Here is a 12,332-nt window from a genome sequence, read left to right on the forward strand (position 1 = left end):
TCGTACCTATCTATGGGTGCATGAGAAGGTTAACCCCGAGTGTCAAAATATTAAAAGATTTGGAATCCCTTAAATCTTCCAAAGAACAAGCTTGTCTAGGGATAGTTCTGGTTAAACATTTGAAACATTCATTTATAGCAATTAGCTATAAACATACAAATATGTATTTGCTTTCATGTAAAACTATATACTGTAGATACATATATAGCTAAAACTAGCCTATATGAAGCATAACTTTTTAGGCATGAAAAAAAATACCCTTAAAAATATTAAACAATCTGGCTGGGGCAACAATATTACTGTAATGATGACATTATTATAACTATATATAATATCCTAGTATTAGATTCATATATTACACAAAAGATAAGACAAAAAGAATGTATGACTATTCATAGGTGTACAATTTGTTCATGTATACAGACATTCCAATTTTACATATAAATACAATATATGAGCAGACACACATATGATATATATACTAACTAATAATTTCATATACATAATTCATTTGTAGGATAGTTTAACTTTACAAACATGTTGGATCTCAGCTAGTATTTGGGAGTGAATCGAGTTTTACTTATATGCTGGCTTAATGAGGCAGGACAGGAAAAGTAAGTTAATTAATAAGTCATTATATTACGTTCACCGGTTAAACGGGTAAGATTGGCATCGGGGAGCCGGTGAACAACAAAGAAAAAAAAAAAAAACACTGCAGGTTCAAGGGGTGAGGAAATGCAAAGGGGGCACTTTAAAAAGCTATTTTAATAACCCATAATGAAACTGACACACACAGATATAACATGAAACATGTATAACATGAAACACTGGAAAATGACATACATATATCACAGAAATAAATACAACAATAAAGAACCCAATTTAATACCTAACAATAATCCTAATCCTATATGGAGGCAATATGGAAAACACGGGACGAGGGGAAGTGATACTTATGAGGTGTCGCAGTGGTGAAGTGCTGGGTGATCCCACGGTAGTCCCAAGAAGCGTGTTCTCTGGTTGAGGCCTGGCCCTCGACTTGAATTTCCAGAAAGCCGAGCTTGCTTTAACACTTCCGCTGGAGTCGAATGGGTCCGCGTGAATCCAACTTCGGGACAGTAGCGGGGCTTCATGAGACGGTGACGTGGAAGGTTCATGAGACGGTGGCGTGGAAGGTTCACGAGACGGTGACGTGGAAAGGGAGGCGGAGAGGTGGTGAACGAGGTAACAAGCGGAGGAGGGGATGATAGTGGAGTATGTTACGGGCGGGCCGTAACAATTATGATATTGTGTTTCAATCGGCTTTTGAATGTGTTGAGGGAAGGAGCGTCTTGCATTTCTTTGGGAATAGTATTCCAAGTTACAGGACCCAAATAAGTTGTTGAATGTTGAAATTTTGATAAACGATGAATACGAAAGCTAAGGTTGTTGCGGTGACGGGTAGTATAATTTTGAGATGGGAGGTCACGCATTTCATTCTTATTCTTATACATAAGTTTAGCTATTTCAATTTTTAAAGGTGTTTTATATCACATAATTATATTATTTTGACTGGGTTTTGTTTCTTTTTTTTCAAATTGCTATATCCACACCTAGATTTGCATAATAATCTGAAGTAGTTGCATGATTCCTGCCTTGTTTGGAGCTTGATATGATTCTGAAGATTGTGAAATATTATATCTGCTGGTCTAATTGTTATTTGATTGAGTTGTTTGATATTCTTCCTGCAATAGTCCTACTTCCATAGTCATCCAGAAAATATATTATATTTTTTTTCCTCTTGAAACTCAAAGTAAGGTCGCTACCTAAATATAACTCATCACTAAACTCTATATTTACACATGTATTTTGGCAACATGCATTGACTATCGCCGCCTTGCCAGTAATTAGTACGTAACAGCCTCACTCCTTTGCTGCTAGCATGGAGCAGACTGCGGTGTTATAACCATGTGTTTGTAGAGATTGCTGAAGTGATACAATTTTCAATTTTCCCGCCAAACGAAATAACCTGCCTTCTTTAAGCGCACCACCAGCTAGTTTATTATTTTGACAGGAAAAATATACATGTATCTATGTCCCTTGTGAAAATAAATATAACGTATTGAAATTGAGATAATTTAAGAAGTAGATGATTTGTAACTGTTGTGTTGGGGGATTCGTTGAGTGGCAATGTTGAGGCTGCCGGCGGGAGAGAGAAGGTGCAAGGCGGCGCATCAGGCATCAGCTGATCCCAACTAGTCTCTAGCTAAGTAACTAAACTACCTATTCCTAACTACCTCAACCTGAGGTGCTCATTTAACTTGGAAGCTGGGCATAATCCCTCCAATTCAACCTGAAGTAAGTGACACAACATTGTGTGTGTGTGTGTGTGTGTGTGTGTTACGTAAAGTTGTGTGCCTGTTTGTCAGGAAATGTATGATTGTCTTCAATTATTCATGCAGGTGTGATCTGATACAATTCTTCAAGAAAGACAAGAATGATCTTGTTAAGTACAGAGTTGGTGTTGTGATGGTTAGGGCGTTGACATCATGGCATAGAGGTTTTATTGTAGTGTTTATTTCCAGTGAAGGATGAATAACAACAATGAAGTCATCAAGCAATACAAGGAGGTTTTTCCAGCTTTTGGAAGTTATATGGAATGCATGTCCAGAACATTCATGACTGGTCTGGCATCATTTAGCTTAGGTAACAGTTGTATAAGTTTTATTTTATTGATTACAAGTGAAATTATTGTGTTATGTATAACTTTACCAATATTTCTAAAAGATTACATAAGTATGCATTATTGTTAAGTTTTGCCCTTTGTACTTACAGCATTTGGGTTTTCCTACATCACTCAACACCTGACTGAGAAGCACCTCCCTTACCCCCGCAAGGGTCACATTATTGTGTCAAGTTTATTGGCATGTGCTGTGGCCTATCAGGTGACCTCTGTGAGGGCCAGAGCATGCCAGGAGGGTTGGATGGCAGCAGAAGACAAGCATACATATTTAAATCCCATTTCTGAAAGGCCCAAACCTTCTGAAGATGAAAAGTAAAACATCTTAAAAAAAATTATTTAATCTCTTTCGTCTTTACAAGATGGCCCAGTTTAGAAGATTTGCAGTTTGTTTGCCAAGTCTTGGAAATGCTTTCCTTGGAGAAGTTACATTTTCACCCAAAAAATGTATACATACCTTAAATAACTACAGTTGGCTCTATGGCAGAAGATGTGAAAACATTAATTATAAGGTGTCAAGGCCAGTTTTTACAAAGAAAAGCTATGGATGTGTTAACAAGTGTGTTATAAACATAAGTAATGCAAGGGAGTTTTCTCTGACAAATTGTGTTTTCAAAAAGAGAAAACAATCAAAAGAAGAAACAGTAGAAGAGCTCGAAGAAGATATTGATGATAGTTTGTTGGAAGATCCATATTTTGAGTCAATAAGGGGAGACTCTAGAATTTTTGGATTCTTTGAATCTGAAGCAAGAGAATCTAAGGGTATTGGGACTCTAGTACTGCAGCCATGGGTGAAGTGGGGAGCCAATAAGAGAACTGATACCTCAAGACAGCTGCTGCTGGATGAAGCAGTAGCTCTTGTGAACACACTGCCTGGTGTTGAGGTGGTGGCAAAGGTAGCTAATCCATTGCTTTGTAATCTTTTCTTTTTTCTTTCTTCCTTTTTAATTTAACATTTTAGATATTTTTGGAATGGCCTTTTGTTATTGTTTTGAAGTTGTATTATTTTAAAATTTGAAAATATATATATGATTGTGATTATAAACTGCAGTGTTACATGTTTGCTGTTCATGTCTGTTTTATTTTTACGCAGGAAATAGTGCCAGTAAAATCCATGGACAAGAAGTTTATTTTTGGGTCTGGAACTGTGGAACGCCTTGTCTCTCAAGTCCGTGCTTCACATCACATTTCCTGCATCTTCATAAATGTTGAAATGCTCAAAAGGGGACAGATTGTGTAATGCAGCTATACCAGGTTTTTTTTTTTTTTTTTATTTATTTATTTTATTTATTTATTTATTTATTTATTTATTTATTTATTTTTTTTTTTTTAGTTGTCATAATAGAACAGACACTTTTTATATAATGATGCATAGTTTATTGGAATTTAGATTAATCATGAAGTGAAAAAGCTGATGTAATCATATATTCTAGTGCAAATCACTACTGAACCTGTTGTAAACATTTGTCTCTTGATATCTCTTTTTGTTTGATTTCACTTTGTATTGTTCTGTGATTATTTTGTGTGTTTTCTTGCAGAGCACTGGAGGAAGCCTTCGGTAGAAAGGTTCTGGATCGGTACTCAGTAGTTTTGGGAATATTCCGTCATCATGCTCAGACCAAGGAGGCACGTTTGCAAATTGCTTTGGCTGAGTTGCCATATATCAGGTATTTTCTGAAATTTCACTCAGTTAGTCTTTTCTAATTGGAGCATTCACAGTGGTCTGGAAAATCTGCCAGACTCACAAGCTGACAATTTGCTAGGAAAAAGATCTTTGTCATTTATGTATTATCAAAGTAACTGGTAAAATATGAGGAACGTTTTTAACTATCATCATGAAGCATAGTACAAAAAAGTGGCAAAGTGTGATGAATACTATGCACATTTTCTCAGGTTTGAGATGCATTGTCACCATGGAATGAATGCTATTTTCCCTCTCTATATGAATTATGTAATGAACATGAAATATAAATCTTGGCACGTATGGTAAAAGCTTATGTTTGATGCCAAATCTTAGCAGGACACTGATGAAGATTGTCTGTTGACATATGTAGTGTCTCCCAACATCATCTCTGAAGTGTCACTTGATGTAATCTCCCACTGTCTTCCCTATGTTGTGTCCTTTCACACCTTGGTTCTTTTTTCATATTAAGTCCATGCAATGAACCACAGCACATGTATAAACTTGGATTTTACAACACCACTGCATATTCATACCATATCTCCCACCTTTTTTTTTTTTTTTTTTTTTTTTTTTTTGTGTGTGTGTGTGTGTGTGTGTGTGTGTGTGTGAGAAGTTTGTTTGCCTGATATTGACCAACACTTCTGTGTTGGCGTGGTGTCAACTGTCACTGCCCTCCTGCAGCACGAATATGACTTACTCAACTCATTTTATGATTTTCTATATAAAACTTTTCCTTGTAGAAATGAGTAAAAAAAGTGTTTCAAACTTAATGTAGTAGTAAGAGACTAAAAACAGATAGGAGAAAATCTGAGGGGCTAGATATAAGTGTTTAGCTTTTTATAACTGTTCTGTAGAATGTGCATCATTAGTTCATGTGAATTAATATTTTGTAGCTTAGACATACAATAGTGTATACTAAGTCCTGCATTAAAACAACTAGCAATCACCAGCAACTCAGACTATGGTAAATATCCCCAATTTAATTTTTTTTTTTTTTTTTTTTTTTACTTTACTAATGGCTTAATATATTGTTACAATGAATGATAAATCTTTTTAGCTGGTATTCCTGCTTCAAAGATTTGTTACATACTTTCAGAAAAAGATTGTCTGGTGAAAAAGACCAATTAATGATAATGGAGAGGGAAAAACATCTTAAAGCTGCCTTGGATAAGTTAGCTGCAGTTAGAGCAATCATAAGGAAGAGAAGAACCAAAAATAGCCTTCCTTCTGTTGCAGTTGTTGGATACACAAACTCAGGTAAGTTGAATTGACTTAGTCAGCACAAGCATTTATTACAGAGATATTCATGAAGTACATACATTTGTATTGAGAATGAAGAATAATAAGAACATCTTTTTATCCCAGGGAAGACTTCACTCATCCATGCCATTACTAAAGATGTTCGAGCTGAAGGAAAGGATCAGCTGTTTGCAACTCTTGATGTTACTGCCCATGGATGTCACCTACCTTGTGGCTTGAAAGTGGTGTTCATTGATACTGTTGGCTTCATTCAGAATATTCCAACAGAGCTTGTGGCATCCTTTAGGGCAACCCTGGAAGATGCAGTGTACTCAGTAAAGTCAAATGATCTGCTTTGGTAGTTTAGCTTTACAGATTTATTGTTATATATAATGTCTGAATGTGCAGTACTTTGTTGATATATTTAGCATTGCTTGGAATATTTTTGCTTCAAGATTGCTGAATATTGAAGATAAATATCACCTACCAGATATCTTAGCTAGGATATTTAAGATACCTCTTATAATCTTTGGATGTTTGTATCACCAGAATGTTGTGGTGCATGTGAGAGATGCCAGCCATCCAGATTATGAACTTCAGGGAACCACCGTCAGTGAGACACTCAATTCCTTGCCACTCCCCAAAGATACACCAATCATAACAGTTGCCAATAAAATGGATCTTGAAACAGCTAAACCAAAAGAAGAGCTTAAAGGAGCACATCTGGTTTCAGCTCTTAAAGGACAAGGTAAAGAGCTCAGTCATTCCATTTTAGTTAGAAAAAAAAAAAAAAAAATCACATACAGTACATGAAGATTCTAAGTTGAAGATAATAGAATATGGATTATAAATGTTTCACATAATGTTGTGTACATTAAACTATTAGTCCTCTTTGTTTAATCATTATTATTTAAGAAAAATGGTTGTGTATTTCAGGTACTGAGGAATTACTGTATGATGTCGAAAAGGAGGTGTTAAGAGTCACTGGACGGAAAATGTGGAAGTTCTCTTTGCCTACTGGCTCCTATGAAATCCAGTAAGACCTGTTTTAGAGAGCAAGAGAGAGAGAGAGAGAGAGAGATGTATTGTTGGGGGGGGGAGTTTACATATTGTCTCTATAAAAATATTTCTTTATTTTTAGATTATTTCATTAGGCATTGTGAGAGGGAGGATGAATATACAGACATCACTTAAAATTCTTCTTGCAGATCTTTATGTATGTATTGCTAAAATAAAACAAATTGCCTTATAAATACTAACTACATAGTACTTGAATGATGGAAGTGAGTTCAGCAAACTTTAGGTTTTCATGAGTCTGATGAGCCATGTCTTACTTGCAATTTAGAATACTATATGCATCATAACCACTTCAATAAAATGAGCTTCTCTATAATTCCTATTTTACTGTACTTCATGAATAGATTGATTTTTTTTTTTTTTTTTTTTTTTTTTTTTAACTTACCATATTCATTCTTTTATTTATTTATGATTTTATTTTTCCAGATGGTTAAGAAGCATCACTGGCCTGGCATATGAGGAGGTGGATGAGGCTGATCCCCAGATGACACATGTCCTGGCAGTGTTGACCGAGCAAGAACTTGCTGCCTTCCATCGGAATTTTGGAAAATGAATGCCATATAAGAATAGCCACATCTACTGCCACATTGAAGGTTCCACAAATTTTTCATACCCATCCATTTTGGATGGGAATTTGATTGTTGGGCTCTCAGTGTGGGAAGTTTTGTGAATAATTAAAAAAAAATTATCAGCGTTATATATGAGTTTTGGTTTGAAGGATGTAATAAATTATATTGTGTAGGGATAGCATTTCTTCCCTCCACAGTCAAACCAACTATTCACAGGTTGCAGCTTGCTAAACATACTTGATTAAGAAAAGATGCCATTTTCAGTTATGATGGATCATGTGTTCAAGTGTGAAATGGCAGCCACAGCAGCTCCCAGCACTCAGGAAAAGCAAGACTTCATTCTGTGCATTTGAATAAAGGAAGAAATTATCTTACCATACTCATTCATTACAGTGGTGACTGGTGAATGCATTCTGGTATGCAGTATTGAACCGAGTGACTTAAATCATGTATGCTATAAGTATGGCATAAGCTGGGTTTACCTTATCATAATTATAAACCTTGTGACAAACAGGTTTGAAATGTAAATTGTTATTGTTATTATTATTATTATTATTATTATTATTATTTATTTATTTATTTATTTTTTTTTTTTTCATACCATGTGGGCTTTTCACGGGAATTTATTGGCTACAGGGGATATTTTTTGGGGTATCTCCTATCTCAAAGCCCACCCGCTAGGAAACCGTTGTCCTGAGTGTACTGTGGACAGGATTCAAACCCGTGCGCTTGGAGACCCCTCAGACCCCAAAGCACACATGGATCCACTGTATCACATTGGAAGATGGAAATACAGAAGCAGGTAGGGAGTTCCAGAGTTTACCAGAGAAAGGGGGCTGCCGTGGTACAGTGGAACCATGCGCGCTTTGGGGTCCGAGGGGTCTCCAAGTGCATGAGTTTGAATCCTGTCCACGGTCCGAGTGTAGGTTGGGCTTCCTCACTCAGGGCAACGGTTTCCTAGCGGGTGGGCTTTGAGATAGGAGGTAACCCAAAAAGTATCCTCTTTAGCTCATAAATTCCTGTGAAAAGCTCACATGGTATAAATAAAAAAAAGTAAGAATGATTGAGAGTACTGGTTAACTCTTGTATTAGAGAGTTGGACACAATAGGGATGATAGGAAGAAGAAAGCCTTGTGCAGCGAGGCCGCAGAAGAGGAGACATGCAGTTAGCAAGGTCAATAGAGTAGTTAGCATGAAAATATCAATAAAAGATAGAAAGAGATGCAATATTCTGGCAGTGAGAAAGAGGCTGAAGACAGTTAGAGGAGAGGAGTTGATGAGACAAAGGTTTTGATTCCACCCTATATAATAAAACTGAGTGGAACCTCCCAAATATGTAAAGAATACTCCATACAAGGATGGATAAGGCCCTTGTATACAAAGTTAGCCATTGGAGGGGCGAGAAAAACTGGAGACACCGCAGAGCGCCTAACGCCATTGAAGCTGTTTTAGCAAGAGATTAGATATGAAGTGTCCAGTTAAGATTATGAGTAAAGGACAGACCGAGCACATTTAGTGAGGAAGATGGAGACAGTTGAGTGTCATTGAAGAAGAGGGGATAGTTGTCGGGAAGGTTGTGTCGAGTTGATAGATAGAGGAATTGAGTTTTTTGGGGCATTGAAAACTACTGAGTTTTCTCTGCCCCGAATCAGAAATAGATCAGAAGTCAGGCGCGTTTAGTGGTGTCCCTGAAGGGTTGGACGTGGAAAGATTTAGGATGGTATCATCAGCGTGGAAGTGGATAGGGCAAGAAATTTGGTTAAAAGGTCATTAATGAATAATAGAAAGAGAGTGGGTGATAGGACAGAACCCTGAGGAACACCACTGTTAAAAGATTTAGAAGAGTGGCCATCTACCACGGCTGCAATAGAACGATCAGAAACGAAACGAGATTAATAAGTGATATGTTTATGAATTCCCGACGGTCGTAGGATTGGTTGTAGCCGGCAGCAATGACGTCATTTTAACGCTTTTGGCCTCGTACGTTAATGCGGCGATATCGTACGATATTGTAAGATGTCAAGTTGTCACACGACATCGTATAAGCATTATAACAATCGAGCGCTGCAGTCGATTGTCGGGAAGAGTTTCACGACAGGCAAAGCCATTTCATATGGCATACGATGACGCTATAGAGAGATACGATGTCGTACGTGCTACTAACGACATCGAACGAGTCAAAAATGGTTAAAATACTGAGTTACAACTGGTCTTTGAACATACGTTTGGCAGTAACACATGAAAACGTTGTCGCTAGAATCCTCGTGACCAGTGTGACCGCTCTTGCATTGTCACCAATAATAAAAAAAATAATAATAAATAAATAAAATACTAGCCCCAGTTTACCCACCGAACACGATGGGACAGAGGAAGGGTATGATGGGTATGATGTCCCAGCGTCGTCGCAAGATCTCTTTGGGACATCATTAGACATCGCAGGCCCATTGAACATGAGTGTGGAGGGGCCGCCTCTGACACCAGGAGTGAACATCCTTCCTCAGACCTCCACGAAGATGGACGTCCTTCGTTTTGCGTATCCTTCTTGCGCTGAAATACTCCCAACCGTTACGACAGTCGTATGCAGTCGCAGAAAACTGGCCTGTACGACCGTCGGAGGCGTCGTAGTAAAAACAAACAAACTAGTGTGACCCCAGCATAAGACAGCGAAGCGAATGTTGCAGAAGAAAAAAATTGAGGGAGGTGTCAAGACATTTAGGGTCGCCAACAAGAGAGCAATCCGACTTGGGGACATTTCTGGTCCCTTTCCCAGGAGACTCCATGAAATTAAGAAAATACCAAGATTCAGTGATCTATATTATTCAATCAGGGAATTACAAGAATGCAAATGCTTAGACTGTCTGTAACACTAGGAACCATTCAGACTATACTTATGTTGCATTTTCACGACTAATGTAATACCTGTCAGAAAATAGCAAGTATTTAGGTACGTATGTACACGCTTTATTTCTTCCTACTTTTTATTATTATTATTATTATTATTATTATTATTATTATTATTCTAATTATGTCATGTGGGCTTTTCACGGAAATTTATGGGCTAAAGGGGGTACTTTTTGGGGTACCTCGTATCACAAAGCTCACCCGTTAGGATACCGTTGCTCCGAGTGAGGAAGCCCAACCTACACTCGGACCGTGGAGAGGATTCGAACCCGTGCGCTTGGAGACCCCTTGGACCCCAAAGCACGCATGGTTCCACTGTACCACGGCGGCTCTCTCTCTCTCTCTCTCTCTCTCTCTCTCTCTCTCTCTCGTATGAACATTAGTATCTATAGATTTTGTGAGTTTGAGACGAAGGTTCTATTAAAGGAAGAAGATAACATTAAAGCAGTTTAATTATGATTAAGGAAGTTATATAGAGTAGGATGACTGGTAAGGTAGGCTATATTGTTGAAGTATCATGAGGCAGGACAGGAAACACATGAACTGAAGCACAATTCACCGTAGAGTGTAACCTTTAAAGACTTGTCCGATTGCTATATTCGGAGTAGAAGCCTAGTCGCACTCATCGTCCTTTTCCTTACATTAATTTTCAAAGTTCTGTTATGGGAAAGATGTTTTTTTTTTTTCCTACCTAGACTCGTTATAGTAGGATTTGGTCTTACGAGTTACGAGTAGCCGCGTATATACTCGTATATGTCACTCTTCCTGCCTTGGGTACTTAGCTCATTCAGGGCTTTCCAAAGATCAGTAATTGAGTTGGTAGATATTTATATCAACACTAAATTTTGTCTAGGTATAGTATCCTTGGCCCAGCTATAGATTCTGCTGGCCTTAATAAACAGAGGTGGCAATTAAGTAGCCTATATTACATAACATAACATAACATAAATAATAGGATAACTAAGGGCCACCAGGGCCCATCTAGGTTATCCTGTATCAGTCGCACAGCTACCTCGTCATCAGTACTTAAAGATACACTTACAAGTACACAATACATTATATACTAATTTAAATATTTGGCCCATTAACAGGGCTAAGTCCTGCAGCGAACTCCTCTACAATCTGTGATCCCCATACATGGGGATCATGTCTTGTTTAATTATAGTAAATTTCTTATAAAAACTATCATGCAGCGCTATACATAATTATAAATCTAATAAATTTAAGTGCTTATCTAATCTGTTTTTAAACATTGTCAAACTAGTGCTATTTACAACCCTCTCTGGCAATGCATTCCAGAAGTCTACCACCCTATGACTAAAGAAATATTTTCTTATATCTAACCTGCAGCCTTGCTTTCTAATCTTCCTGCCATGATTTCTAGTCGTACTTCCCTCCTCTAAGGTAAAGAAAGATCTCGCATCTATGTAGTTTGTATCTGAGAACATTTTAAATAACTCATCTGACAGTAGCCTAAAAGGTATAGTAGATAGTATACGTAGCAGTGGTGACCTGCAATTAAGGGAACTGACAACTAAGTGAGCCTTTTTTTGCGGTTTATGTTGCCCTAGGCCAGCTTTCCTCTCTTACATAAAAAAAAGTAGCATTGTATATTATTGCTTGAACATGTTCATATTTATCAACGAGAGAGAGAGAGAGAGAGAGAGAGAGAGAGTTATGGTTTATACATGACTATATATCATTATATATTAATTTTATGTTACGGTTCGATATGAATTGTCTGTATGATAAGCGATACATGCTGATAACGTAGTTAATTTGATCACATATGATACCTTCAGTAATTTTTTTTCGGCTATGTTATATATAGTGGTTATCTCACAGCCTAGGTACCTATCAGAAGCTGTAGCTAGGTTAACATATGCCTCGATAACTATTTAACTTACTATTGCGATATAACTGGGTGAGGGCAACATACCATTCTAAGTCCCTTGTAGGTTGTTGAAATTTTGGTGTAAAGTTGTAATTACTAATGGTGAACTAATTGTAGCATGCCTCATTCAGAATTGCTTAGTTACATAATTACACGCTGGCTGAGGCAAACCTATAGCATGCCATCGGTGATTATTTTTGCATATATTATTATTCTGGAAGGAAAGCTCCTAAATAAAGATTTCCGTTT

At 37.3% G+C, this 12,332-nt stretch overlaps 1 protein-coding gene across 2 annotated transcripts; it reads left to right on the plus strand.

Annotated features, from left to right (window-relative positions):
- Positions 1 to 2,933: 2,933 nt before the first annotated feature.
- LOC123499799 (putative GTP-binding protein 6) lies at positions 2,934 to 7,659 on the plus strand. Of its 2 annotated transcripts, XM_045248286.1 has the most exons (9): positions 2,934 to 3,615; positions 3,813 to 3,955; positions 4,258 to 4,386; positions 5,500 to 5,660; positions 5,769 to 5,977; positions 6,192 to 6,390; positions 6,579 to 6,678; positions 7,146 to 7,312; positions 7,553 to 7,659. In XM_045248286.1, the coding sequence occupies exons 1-8, from the start codon at positions 3,082 to 3,084 to the stop codon at positions 7,270 to 7,272; spliced, it is 1,602 nt and encodes a 533-aa protein (XP_045104221.1). In that variant the 5' UTR covers positions 2,934 to 3,081; the 3' UTR covers positions 7,273 to 7,312; positions 7,553 to 7,659. The 2 variants fall into 2 exon arrangements, with proteins under 2 accessions (XP_045104221.1, XP_045104220.1); XM_045248285.1 differs by lacking the exon at positions 7,553 to 7,659 and having other exon boundaries at positions 7,146 to 7,460.
- Positions 7,660 to 12,332: the final 4,673 nt, after the last annotated feature.

The sequence above is a fragment of the Portunus trituberculatus genome, chromosome 50 (genome assembly GCF_017591435.1).
Source record: "Portunus trituberculatus isolate SZX2019 chromosome 50, ASM1759143v1, whole genome shotgun sequence".
Classification (NCBI taxonomy): Eukaryota; Metazoa; Arthropoda; class Malacostraca; order Decapoda; family Portunidae; genus Portunus; species Portunus trituberculatus.